The 14586-nt window shown below is 32.6% G+C and overlaps 1 protein-coding gene across 1 annotated transcript in view; it reads left to right on the forward strand.

Moving 5' to 3' along the window:
- LOC132717645 (transient receptor potential cation channel subfamily A member 1 homolog) overlaps window positions 1-14586 on the forward strand; it is a gene marked incomplete at its 5' end in the record, with an annotated part of 84855 nt that overhangs the window by 44379 nt on the left and 25890 nt on the right. The window contains 3 exons of the mRNA XM_060701159.1: window positions 3639-3692; window positions 4251-4304; window positions 14242-14295. Of these exons, the coding sequence (XP_060557142.1) occupies window positions 3639-3692; window positions 4251-4304; window positions 14242-14295 (162 nt within the window). The remainder of the gene's footprint in view (window positions 1-3638; window positions 3693-4250; window positions 4305-14241; window positions 14296-14586) is intronic.

A 14586-nucleotide genomic window follows, 5' to 3' on the forward strand; every position in this document is an offset into this window, starting at 1 on the left:
ACCGGGTTATTGTAATGCCGAACTCGGCAGGCGGGCGTCGACGTTTTGTTTCCGCTCAATAACTTTAGTTTGCTTTGGCCTATTGACACCAAACTTGGTGTGTTGGTAGCTTATATCAAAAGGTAGCTTGGGATTGCTACCCAGGTGTCTGTGATCACGGTCAAGGTCACTGTTACTAAAAATAGAAATTCAGTTTCCGCCCAATTACTTGAGTTTGCTTTGACTTATTGACATCAAACTTGGTGTATGGATAGATTATATCAAGAGGCAGCTTGGGGTTGCTATCCAGGTGTCTGCGACCAAGGTCAAGGTCACTGTTACTTAAAATAGAAATTCAGTTTCCGCTCAATAACTTGAGTTTGCTTTGGCCTATTGACACCAAACTTGGTGTATGGATACCTTATATCAAGAGGCAGCTTGAGATTGCTACCCAGGTGTCTGTGATCAAGGTCAAGGTCACTGTTATTTAAAAAAAGGAATTCAGTTTCTGCTCAATAAGTTGCGTTTGCTTTGGCTTATTGACACCAAACTTGATGAATGGTTAGCTTATATCAAGAGGCAGCTTGGGATTGCTATCGAGTAGTTAATGTATTTAGTTTTCATGTTATAGCTTGAGTTTGCTTTGACCTTTTGACACCAAACTTGCTGTGTGGCAGCTTTGGGTTGCCACTTTGATATCTGGGAGCAAGGTCAAGGTTATTTGCTTACAATAGAATTTTCAGCTTCTACTCAATAACTTCAGTGCACTTTGACCTATTGATTGCTGTCACATCAAAACTTGGTCGTTGAATCCCTGGTTTTCGTCACATTGCGGCGCTTCTTGTTTTCATGTGTTGAATTAGAATTTAAGCATAACTAAATAGTTTTTTTTTACAAATACAGTAAAAAGAAATAAATATATTTACAGAAACTGATGGTCGTAATAGTAAATTAGCGGATCATCTTAATTGTCGATCATGTAACCAATGACATATTAAAAATGATTTAAATAAGAGTGGTCTTAATTCCAGACTTGTCTTAATAAGGATTTCTTCTGTGCTGCACTTAACAAGATTTTACTGACATATAGGAGATAAGACCCAATAGACGCCTTGCTTTGGAACTCCTTCTCGTAAAGTCATTTTCTTTTTGAATTTCTAAGAGGAGTGCGTCTAAATGTCCCTTTTTTGCCTGCATCATTTACCACATTTATGTTGTTTTTTGTCCTCATGTCTATCTCGGAAATCGCTAAGATCTTCTTTATCAGAGAAAATGCCACATTTGTCACATCTGAATTTATATGTTTGGACATTTTGTGTGTTTTGTTGTGTTTTTTTGTCCTAATCATGTGAAACCCTTGAACGATTTTCCACAATGACATTCATATATGCATTCAGAAGTATGACACTCAGTATATGTTAAGAAATTATTCTCTCTGATAAAGACACTTGTCTGTATAGGTAATATTTGTAAGGGCTCTCTTGATGATGTCGCCTTTCATGCTGTCTAAGAGATGATGATGCAATAGAGAAGAATTCACAAGGAAATCGGAATACATTCATTTGTAATGAGATATTAAGTTGACTTCAAAAGGTAATTTATTTAAAATGCAGATTACACAAATTTAAAAATTCAAAAAGAGAAGAGTGTTAAATAAATGAGTACAAAAATATGTGAAATATATTAAACTCCGGTTTTTTGTGTTAAGATTTATACAGTGCGATTGTAAAAACTTTTAAAGGAGCAAACTTTTATCACAAGATTTGAATTTTATTATTTTTTTCTTTTTTGTTTCCCGTGTTACCCATTTCATTCTACTTTGAATTACAAACTGCTTTTACGAAACTGTACGCAGTAGCAATAGCTGAAAAATTGTGCACGCAGTGTCTTTATTTATGTTTGAGAATATACGCAGCATCATAATATATATTTTCTGTAAATTGTACGTTTTAAGGCATTTTTGTACACATGAAAAGGGGCAAAGAAAGGTTGAAAATGTGTTTTTGAAATGTATGAATTACATACTACAACGAATTTTCTGCAAATTGTCTGAGACATTAGTTTATATTGAAATCTTCACAATTTCTGTAACATTGTAACGCCAGGTGTACGCAGAAACTTATATTCCAAATCTCATTCAATGCGAAAAACTGATATAAAAGAGAAGAGCTGTGTCAAGTCGTCTTGCATTTTAAAATTAACTAGAACTGTGTCCAAAGGACACGGATGCCCACACTGACAACATATATATGGTATATAGTGAAAAAATCAACAAAGGGCCATAATTCTGGTAAATTTGGTCGCAGCAAAAATTCCTTCCTTAACTACCATCTACACATTAAGGTTGTTCATCCCAGGAAATTTAAGCAAAATCTACCAACAAGTTTAAGAGGAGTTGCGTTCACAAAATTTCTATATGGTATATAGTGAAAAAATCAACAAAGGACCATAATTCTGTTAAATTTGGTCGCAGCAAAAATTCCTTCCTTTACTACCATCTACACATAAAGATTGTTCATCTTTGGAAGTTTAAGCAAAATCTGCCATCTGGTTTAAGAGGAGTTGCGTTCACAAAATTTCTATATGGTATATAGTGAAAAAATCAACAAAGGGCCATAATTCTGTTAAATTTGGTCGCAGCAAACAATCCTTCCTTTACCACCATCTACACTTTAAGGTTGTTCATCCCTGGAAGTTTAATCAAAATCTGCCATCCGGTTTAAGAGGAGTTGCGTTCACAAAATTTCTACATAGTATATAGTGAAAAATCAACAAAGGGCCATAATTCTGTTAAATTTGGTTGCAGCGAAAGTTCCTTCCTTTACTACCATCTACACATTAAGGTTGTTCATCCCTTGAAGTTTAAGCAAAATCTGCCATCCGGTTTAAGACGAGTTGCGTTCACAAAATTTCTACATAGTATATTATGAAAAAATCAACAAAGGTCCATAATTCTGTTAAATTTGGTCGCAGCAAAAATTCCTTCCTTTACTACCATCTACACATTAAGGTTGTTCATCCCTGGAAGTTTAAGCAAAATCTGCCATCCGGTTTAAGAGGAGTTGCGTTCACAAGATTTCGGGACGTACGGACAGACGTACGGACGGACGGACGGTCGGATGGACGGACGGACGGACAAGTGCAACAATATATGCTCCCACATTGTGGGGGCATAAAAAGTAAAGACATCTTCTTTGCAAACGAAATTAAATTCAAATCTGTTTCTAGGTTTTTATCATGATTCTATTTTTTTCCAAATGTCACCTCCTTGTTTATATCCATAGGCATTTTCAGCTTGCTGAAGACCGTCAGGATGTTCGCCTTGATTAAAAATTAGACTAAGTCTTTTAATGCAATGTTTGTTGTGCACAAGACATATAATTAACAATTGTTAAGTAGTTCCAATTTTTTCCATTTGTTTATACGAAACTAAGCGAACAGGAAAGATGCGTACGGCCCCATATCATCAAAATTATTCCGAGCGTATACAGTCAGTATTCTTAAATGTTGAGTGAGGGTGTTATTGAAAAGTAAAACACAATTTTATTTCCATAGAATATTAATGTACATTTATTGTTTTATTTAAAATAGGATATAAATAACCGTCATGTTTCTCGAACTGGTAATAGCCCCAAATTTATTGATATATATATTTTCAGCTGCCAATCAAGTTGACCAGAAACATTCTCAAGATAAGGAATCAAACCAGAGCAGTATGTTTTACTTACTTATTATTCTTTCACTTCATAAAAGTTTAACATAGAATAACATAACATTACCTTATTAATATGTTATACGGAATTTCGTCGGCTTTGATTTATGTATTTAGGTTTTGTTTTGTTTTGGCTTTTGTTTTTAAATAAACTTATTAATGAAAACTGTTTAACAACCAATCAATATCCATTGGAATCAATAACTAATTGATGGCTATCAGAATTGTCGCCTTAAATTCAGACCAGTTATTTATAACGATGCTGGTTACATAACATGGAATTAAATTACAAAAGACTTTGGTAAACAATCAAAGTAAACATTTTGCATAGTATATTAATTTTACTTATCGGACTTGAAACTGCTTACATATGAGAGACCTGGCGCATATATTTCTACACTGTTTCGGTCGTATACAAATAAAAATCGTGAATGTTTTTTTTTTCAAACAAAGAAATTTAATTTAATTCAAATGAAATGAAATATGGATATACAGAATCCGTTTTGAAAATGAAATGAAATTACAACTATTTAATTAATATAATTTATATCTTATTCAGCTACAAAGAAAGATGACTCGAAACATTCCAAAGATTCGGAAACGAAACAGATCAGTATGTGTCTTACAATAACTAGTTAACAGTATTGTAACGGGTTCAAAGTCGTGATGTTACGCTTAAGTTCATAGATAGCTTACTCACATGAAAGAATCCAAAGTCCCTGCCGTGATTCGAACCCACAGCGGTGAGGAGCAAGTGTCTTGAAATACTTTGTCAACCGGTATATTGATGAATAGAATGATTTTAATTTAATTTCTTTTGTAAAGAAGATGTCCTTACTTCTAGTTTGAATAATTATAACAAATGCCTTGGCGAAACTCTTCCCTTTCGTTTCAGTATTTGGCGTTGAATGCAATTCGGGTTCTTGATATTACGTAAATGTACACCCGGCGTCGACGTGTAACTGAATTTGAGAAAATATATATTTTATTAACACTTTCAGACGGCTGGAAGTTATTTAATTGTACAATTTATTTTAAAAATGTATTTCTCAACCTTCGTTCTTTCTCATTTTTATGGAAAATTTCTTTAATCGGTATTTTTACTGTAAAAATATAAAATGTGATTCTACGTACACACTCAAAAACAAATCTAGATAATGCGGATGATATTGTTTTATTTAACTGCGAGTCTGTGCTTTATTGTGGAAGCAGGCGCGGGCCAAGGATATCAAATTTTGTTATCCCCTTGATTAAGAAATGTTAAAAAATGTACATCCTAGAAAGAAAGATAAATATCGAATTTATTACGTTTCATACAATTTATTAGCAAACAAATGTGGTAAATTCTTCACCCAGACAACATAAAGAACGACATGGACATCAAGACAATTAAGGAACAATGTAGTCAAAAGGTTTTTTTCTGAGTATTGTTACAAAACACACCAATGAAGCGTCACTCGTCTAAATGCAAGTATGAATGTCATTGAGGAAAATGGTTCAAAACTTTAAATGATTTTAAACACAAAATGAAGAAATAAGGAGCTGAACAGATCATTCAAAGTATCATTCAGATATTTAAGTCAGATAAAAAAATAAGATTTATAACAAGCAAAAGACACGATAACGTTTCGTCATAATTATATTGTTGTTCCTTATCTACTGGCAGCTGCAAGTATCAATCCGTTTCAGCGTAGTGGAAAGGGATTTTAGGAATAGCCTCCGTCTGTCAGTCCGTTCAATCCGTTCGTCTGTCCTTTCGTTCGTCCGAAACATTTTCGTGTCTGCTCCATAACTTTAACCGCTGATTTTTTTAAAATAACTTTGCACAAGTTATCACATGAATGAGACGATGTGCAGAGCGCAATAATTGCGTTGCTCCCCTAAGGTAAATGTCACACTTAAAGGTCAAATGTTAAAAGTCTTAATTTCACAATAAAAAGTCTACATTTCGTGGTGTCAGCTATTGGAACGCTGAAATTTTTGGAAAAACTTGGCACAATTGATCACCATTAAAAAGAAATGTGCATAGCGCAATAAATGGGTTGCTACCTGAAGGTCAAGGTCACACATAAAGGTCAAATGAATAAAAGTCTACGTTTTATGTCCCCTCCATAACTTTTAAACTGCTGAAAAGTTTCTAAAAATAACTTGGCATAAGATATTACAATTATGAGACGATGTGTAGAGCGCAATAATTGAATTGCTACACCCGAGGTCCAGGTCATATTTGAAGGTCAAATGCTAGAATGTCTTCATTTCATAATAAAAAGTCTACATTTCGTGGTGTCAGCTATTGGGGCGCTGAAATTTTTTAAATAACTTGGCACAATTGATCACCATTAAAAGAAATGTGCATAGCGCAATGAATGGGTTGCTACCTGAAGGTCAAGGTCACACTTAAAGGTCAAATGAATAAAAGTCTACGTTTTATGTCCCCTCCATAACTTTTAAACCTCTGAAATTTTTGAATAGCTTGGTACAAGTGATCACCGTTATAAGACAATATGCAGAGCGCAATAATTGGGTTGCTATCCCAAGGTCAATGTCACACTTTAAGGTCAAGTGTTAAAAGGTGTACAGTTCATATGTGCTTAATATTTTTTTACACCACTGAAATTTTTGATTAAGTTGAAAAAAGTTTTCACCATTATGAGACGATGTGCAGAGCGCAATAATCGCGTTGCTACCCCTAAGGTCAAGGTAACTCTTAAAGGTCAAATGTTTAAAAGTCTACATTTCGTGTCCGCTCCATAACTTTTAAACTGCTGAGAACTTTTTAAGATTACTTGGCATAAGAGATCAGAATTATGAGGCGATGTGCAAAGCGCAATAATTGAATTACCACACCCAAGGTCAAGGTCAAACTTACAGGTCACATGTTAGAAAGTCTTCATTTCGTTTCTGTCCATCACATATAAACTGCTGCAATGCTTATAAGATAACTTGGCAGAAATGATCACCATAATGAAACCACTGCAAAGCACAATAATCAAGTCACAACCCTGTCGATCAGGGTCAAACTCAAAGGTCCAATGAAAAAACATCTATTTTTCATGTTCGTTCTATAAATTATTGACAATTCAAAGGTTTTATAATTACTTGACACAAATGATCCCCACCATGACACAACCTACAGAGCTCAACATTCAGGTTGCTACCCCCAAGGTCAATGTTATATGTTCTACTTTATGGAAGATTTTTAATAACTTGGCACAAATAATCAACATCGTGAAACTACTAATATGTGCTTATGATATGCATGGCACAACATCAAGGTCATGGAGGTATAAGGTCAAATTGTACACATTCATGCTCACTGCGGACGGGGATTTAGCTGTCCTTCAGACTGCCTTGTTTAAATGGTAAATTGAATTGTAAAAGTGAATACAATTGTTTGTAACTAAAGTTAGAAAAGTTTTGAATTAACTTGTTTCTTTGTTTTACAAAATTTTAGTTTTATCTTTTAAATTTATTTTTCCTGTGCTGTATTAGAGCTTTAGCATAACTGAATAGTGTATTTTTACAATAAAAAGAGTGAATATAGACATAAACTGATTGTCCTAATAGTGAATAAGTAGATCATCTTAACTGTGGATCATATACCCAATGACACATTGAAATGATATAAACAGAAGAGTGGTCTTAAATCCAGAGTGGATTTTTTCTATGTTGCAAGAATTTGACTGATATGTAGGAGATAATACGCAAACGATGCCTTGCTTGGAAACTCCTTTTCGTAAAGTCGTTTCCTTTATAAATTTCTGAGAGGAGTGTTTTCAAATGTCACTTTCATTCCCTGCATTATTTAACCTATTTACCACATTTATGTTTTTTTTTTGTCCTCATGTCTTTCTTGGTGTTCGGTAAGATCCGCTTTGTCAGAGAAAGCTAAGCCATACTTGTCATATCTAAATTTCTATGTTTGGATTTTATTATGTGTTTTGTTTTCAAATCATGTGAAGCCTTGAACGATTTTCTATAATGGCATTCATAAATGCATTCATGTATGACGCTTCGTATATGTAAAGTAATTATACTCTGGCAAAAAAGAGTCACTTGTCTATATAAATAATATTTTTAAGGTCGCCGATGTCGCCAAGTGTGTTGTCTTCAATGGAAAAGAATTCACAAGGAATCGGAATACATTCATTTCTAATGGGATATTAATTTGACTACATAGGCAATTATTTTAAAACGAAGATTAGAAAAACCTATGAACAGGAGTGTACAAAATGAGTAAAAAAAATATGAAAAATATTTTATCCGGTCTTTTGTTGGCTGTTAAGATTTTAACAGCACGGTTGTAACATTTTAAAATGAGCAAATTTTATCACAAGATTTGAATCTTATTATATTTTTCTTTTTGACTCGTGCTATCTTCTTAATTCCACTTTGAATTATAGACCGCTTTTACGAAATTTTACGCAGTAGCACTAGCACAAAATGTACACATAGCGTTTTGATTTTTTGTAGTGTCTTCGCACTATCATAATGTATATCTTCTGTTAATATAGAGAAAACAAGAATCCCTAATGAAAGCCCAACAAGTTGAAAATGTTGCAGACTCGGTTTGATTGAGCCTGTTCATGGACGGTACTGTCTGGTGCAAATAACCGTCTGCGCCCCCTAGCACCGGCTTAGCAATATTCAACATTTAACATGAACAAGTACAATTTTGAATTTTGAAACATCCGCAGATGTGTTCATATGACGGTTATAATGGAACCTTCAATGTGACACGTACGTGCCATTCCATGAGAAGCGGCATATGGCCCCCAAGTAAAAATATGCGTGTGCCCTAAACGAAAAAACAATGGGCGGAACTAAATATGGAATTTTGAAAGGGGATCAGATGTTAATAGTGCGTTTTAAGGAATATTTGTACAAATGAAAGAAAGAGCAAAGTTTGAAAATGTATTTTTGAAATATTTGAAATAGATACTACAAAGAATTTATTTCTAATTGTCTAAAAATTATCTTTATAGATATTTTCACAATTTCCTTACATTTAACGCCACAGAATTCAAAACTCCAAATCACTATCAACGTGAAATGCTGACAACACGGGAAGTGTTGTGTCAATGCATTTTGAATTCTAAAGCTCAAAGTGAAAAATAATTTCTTTGCGAAAGTATTAAATTCAAATCTTTTAATAAAGTCGTCGCGTTACTGATCTTTGAGGATGCGCGCATTGTATCACCTCCTGGTTAATATAAAATACATTTACAGTTTGCTGATAGCCCTTGATAAAAAATCAGTCTTTTATAGTAATGCTTGCTATACCTAAAACACATAATTTTCAATAGTTCCAATTTTCTTCCATTTCTTTAAACGAAACTAAGCGAACTGGGAAGATGCGTAAGACCCCATATCATCAACATTATTCCAAGCGTATTTTAAGATGTAGAGTGGTGTGTTGTTATTGAAAAGTAGAAAATAATTATTTTTTAATAGAATATGAATATGCATTTTCTGTTTAATTTAAATAGGATATGAATTTACGTTTCTCGAACTGATAATTACCTTTCATCTTTTTTCAGCTGCCAATCAAGTTGACCCGGAACAATCTCAAGATACGAAATCAAACCAGAGAAGTTTGTTTTTACTAACTGATAACTTTTACTTCCCTTCATAACAGTTTAACATAGAATAAGATAATATTACCTTATTATTATGTTATACCGACTTTTGTTTTAGTGAACGATTTAAGTCAACATTTTGCTTAGTAATTAGTGCTTAATTATACTCATGGGACAGGAAACTGCTTACAGATGAGAGAGCAGGCGCATATTATCAACGCTTGTTCAGGCATATACAATCAAAATTGTGAATGTTGTTTTTAAAAAGTGAAATATCATTTAATTCAAATGAAATGAAATAATAATATACAGTTTCTGTTTTTAAAATGAAATGAAACTTACAACCATTCAATTTATATCTAATTCAGCTACAAAGAAAGTAGACTCGAATCATTCCGAAGATTTGGAAACGGAACATAGCAGTATGTATCTTAAGGTGTTTAGTTAACAATAGTCTAATGGAGCCAAAATCATCGTGTTACGCCGAAGTTTATCGGTTTTAATTTCTCGCATCCTCAATGTTCTGATAGCAAGAATACTTTGACTTTTTTGTTTGATAGGGTTTTACGTCACACCGGCACAGTATAGTCCATATGGTGATGTTTCAGCTTTACTGGTGGAGGAAGTCCTCAGGTGCCCTTCCGTGCATTATTTCAGGCCCGATCGTTCCGTAAGCTAGCTGGGTAGCTTCCTCACATGAAATAATCCAAAGTCCCTACCGGGATTCGAACCCACAGCGGTGAGGGGCAAGTAGTTTGAAATACTTTGTCAACCGGTATATTAAAGAATAGACATAAAAAACAAGAATGACTTAGTTAAGAAAATGTCCATACTTCTAGTTTGAATATTATAAATGCCTTGGCGAAACTCTTCCCTTTCTTGTCAGCATTTTGCGTTGAATGCGATTCGGGTTCTGGATATTACGTAAACATACATTCTACGTCGACATGTAACTGAAATTGTGAAAATTTATATTTTATTAACACTTTCAGACGGCTGGAAATTATTTTATTGTACAATTTTTAAAAAAAATGTATTTCTCAACCTTCGTTCTTTCTCATTTTATGTAAAAATTCTTTTTTCGGTATTTTGACTGTAAATATAAATTGTGATTCTACATACACACTCAATAGCAAGTTTTGATAATGCGGATAAAATTGTTTTATTTAACTGCGTATACTTTCTCCGAAGGAGTTTGTGCTTTATGGTGGTAACACGCGCGGACCCAAAAAATCAAATCTTGTTTTTCCCATTAGAAAAGAAATGCTAAAAATGTACATCCTAGAAAAAGAGATAACGATCGAATTTAATATGTTTCATACAATTTATTTATTTACACTGTACTAGGAAACAAGATTGACATCAATCAAATAACACGATAATATTTCATCATCATTATATTGTCGTTCTTGATCTTCTTGCAAATGCATTGATTTAAATGGTCAATTGAATTGTAAAAGTAAATAAAAATTGTTTGTTACTGAAGATAGAAAGGTTTTAAATGAATTTGTTTTTAGTACGTTTTAATGTTCTACAAAATTTTAGTTTCACTGATTTTTCATGTGTTGTATTAGAGTTTTAGCATAACTGATTATTTTTTACAAATATATTTAAAAGAATGAATATGGACAGAAACCTGTGGTCTTAATAGTGAATTAGCGGAACGTCTTAATTGTGGATCATGTAACAATAACATATTAGAATAATGTTAATAGAAGAGTGGTCTTAATTCCAGAGTGGTCTAAATTATAGTTTTTTCTGTGCTGCACTTGACATAATTTTTACTGTAATATAGGAGATAAGACGCAATAGACGCCTTGCTAGGAAACTCCTTCTCGTTAAGTCGTTTCCTTTATGAATTTCTGGGAGGAGTGTCTCTAAATGTCATTTTTCTAATGCTTCCGAGGGATCACTTTGTTTCCAGAATTTTATTCCCTGTATCATTTATCACATTTATCACATCTAAATTTCTATGTTTGGTTTTAATTGTGTGTGTGTTTTTTGTTGTTCTTTTTTTTAAATCTTGTGAAGCAGTCTTGAACGATTTTCCAAAACAATTTTTCTTAATGACATTCATATATGCATTTGGTTTATTGTTGAGAATATACACAATATCATAATGCATTTTATCTGTTTATAGTGCGTTTTTAGACATCTTTGTTCAAATGAAAAAAAAAACAAAAAAACAAAGGTTGAAAATGTATTTTTGAAATATTTGAAATAGATACTACAGTGAATTAACTTCCAATCGTCTGAAACATTAATTTTTATAGATATTTCCACAATTTTAGTGACATTTCAACGCAAGGTGAACAAAGAAACCAAAACTCAAAATCATTCAACGTGAAATGCTGACAAAACGGGAAGAGTTGTGTCAAGGCATTTTAAATTTTTAAAACTAAAAGTGAAAAACCCTCCCTTGCAAACGAAATTAAATTCAAATCTTCTCTGTTTTTATCATGATTCGATTTTCTTCCAATTGTCGGTTGATAAAGTGTTCGCGCTATCTGATATTTGGGGATGCATCCACCGTATCATCTTGTTTATATAAAATACATTTACATCTTGCTGATGGCTCTTGATAAAAAAATCAGTCTTTTATAGCAATGTTTGATACAACAAAGACAAATAATTAACAATTTTTAAGTTGTTCGAATTTTCTCCCATTTGTTTATACGAAACTAAGCGTACAGTACAGGAAAGATGCATACGGCTCCATATCATCATATTTTTTCGAGTGGATATTGTCGGTATTCTAAAATGTTGAGTGGGGTTGTTATTGAAAAGTAGAGCACAATATTATTTCAATAGAATATAAATATGCATTTTCGTTTTATTTAAATAGGATATGAATAAACTTAACGTTTCTCGAACTGAATATTGTGCCCATTTTTTTTATATCTTTTTTCAGCTGTCAATCAAGTTGACCCGAAAGATTCTCAGAATAAGGAAACAATTCAGAGCAGTATGTTTTTACTTACTTATTACTTTCACTTCCCTGCATAAAGGTTTTATAAAGAATAACATAACATTACATTATTAATATATTTCACCGGCTCTTTTAGGCTTTGATTGCTGTATTAGGTTTCTTTCTTTTTTTTCCTTTGGATGAAAACAGTTTAACAACCTATCAATATCCATTGGAATCAATAGCTAACAGCTAGCTATCAAAATTACCGACTCTTAATTACAGACTATATAATTATAACGCTACTGGTTATATGAGATGGAATTAAATTACCAAAAGACTTTGGTAAACATTTTTAGTAAACATTTCTGCTTAGTATCTTAATTATACTAATGAGACAGGAAACTGCTTGCAGATTTGAAACCAGGCGCATACCATCAACACTTTTTAGGCGCTTACAAACAAAATCCTGAAATCCTTATCAAAACTCTTCCCTTTTTTGTCAGTATTTTACGTTGAATTTGATTCGGGTTCTGGATACTTCGTACATGTACCCCTGGCGTCGACATGTAACTGAAATTGAGAAAATATCGTTTTTATTAACACTTTCAGACGGCTGGAAGTTATTTAATTGTAGAATTGTTTAAAGGGAAAAGCGATGTTAGAATAAAAACTTGATTTCAGCAATATAATACTATAAATAGTAAATCTGCAAATTTTCTGTCTTCAAATAATAATATTCAACGAATGATAACAAATTTAAATCGCTAAATCAACGATTTCCAGAAATCAGTAGGCGCGGTCATGTTTGTGTATTGGCCGTATAAAAACAGGTGCGCGTGATATCATAACCCACATCACAAATCTTGTAGAATCGTATCGAAATATAAAGATATTATAAAGTATTGACCAGACAAATTAATTTTAACAGGATGCGTGGGGAAGATTTTTTTTTGTTCAAAATGCGTAACAATATCAAAAAAAAAAATAATAAAAAAAAAAATAAAGAAACAAATAAAAAATCATCGGTATACTGGTAGCACCACTTCAGACCAGTGATGCCTGTTATTCCAAACAATGCTACGTTCATTGCAGTCTCATCTTAATTTAATTAAACAATATTTCATTGATTTCATAAATACACATGTTATTTTTCATCAAAGTTTCACAATCAAATAATGCAACAAATGGACAAAGGCACCGACGAATAATTGGATCTAAATTATTGAACGGCGATAATTATCATTATTATAAAAATCCTAATAAAACGTGTTGCTAATAGAAATTTAATTTTTGATGATCAAATACTCTGATGACGAAATGGACATCTTTTATTTACACTGCATCAGTGAACTTGAGTGACCTTATGGGAAATCAAGTTCCACACCTGTAAGCAATTACCGCATTATTTAAAATAGCAACAATTTCTTTGTTTTTAGTTACCAATAATCATTTTAAATATTAAGTAGATTTTCGATTTTTTTATTTTTTTTTTGATTAAATTTTTCGGTAGTGAGATGCGTATCTGTGTCGGAAAGGGCTTAGGAAAGCAGATAATGTGGAAAAAAGCTATTTTTTTAGCGCCAATGAAATCTTATGCAAAGATCTGTCGCGGACGCGATTTTGCGCCATTGGCGCTAAAAAATGAGAATGATAAAGTGTTCGCACTATCTGATTTTTGAGGATGCGCGCATCGTACCACCTCTCGGTAAATATAAAATTCAATTACAGATTGCTGATGGTCCTTGTTTTATAGCAATGTTTGTTACACCTAAGACATAAAATAAACAATTTTTAAGTAGTTCCAATTTTCTTCCATTTGTTTATACGAAACTAAGCGAACAGGAAAGATGCATACGTCCCCATATCATCAAAATTATTCCGAGCGTATACAGTCAATATTTTTAAATGTTGAGTGTTGTGTTGTTATTGAAAAGTAGAACACCTTTTTATTTCAATAGAATATAAATAAGCATTTTCTGTTTAATTTAAATAGGATATGAATAAACTTCACGTTTTTCGAATTGATAATTGCCCCCAATCTATGTATATCTTTTTTTCAGCTGACAATCAAGTTGACCCGAAAGATTCTCAAGATAAGAAGACAAACCAGATCAGTATGTTTTTACTTACTTATTACTTTCATTTTCCTTCATAAAAGTTTAACATAGAATAACATAACATTACCTTATTAATATGTTATACCAAATTTTGTCGGCTTTGATTTCTGTATTAAGTTGTTTCTTTTTTGTTATTGTTGTTTAAAAAAAATAGAACTATGAATGAAAACAGTTTAACAACCCATCAATATCCATTGGAATCAATATCTAATTGCTGGCTTTCAGACTTGTTGCCTTAATTACAGACACGTTAATTATTACGATGCTGGTTATATAACATGGGATTAA

Source organism: Ruditapes philippinarum, unplaced genomic scaffold, assembly GCF_026571515.1.
Source record: "Ruditapes philippinarum isolate M1 unplaced genomic scaffold, ASM2657151v2 ctg2419_1_1_1_1, whole genome shotgun sequence".
In the NCBI taxonomy this organism is placed as follows: Eukaryota; Metazoa; Mollusca; class Bivalvia; order Venerida; family Veneridae; genus Ruditapes; species Ruditapes philippinarum.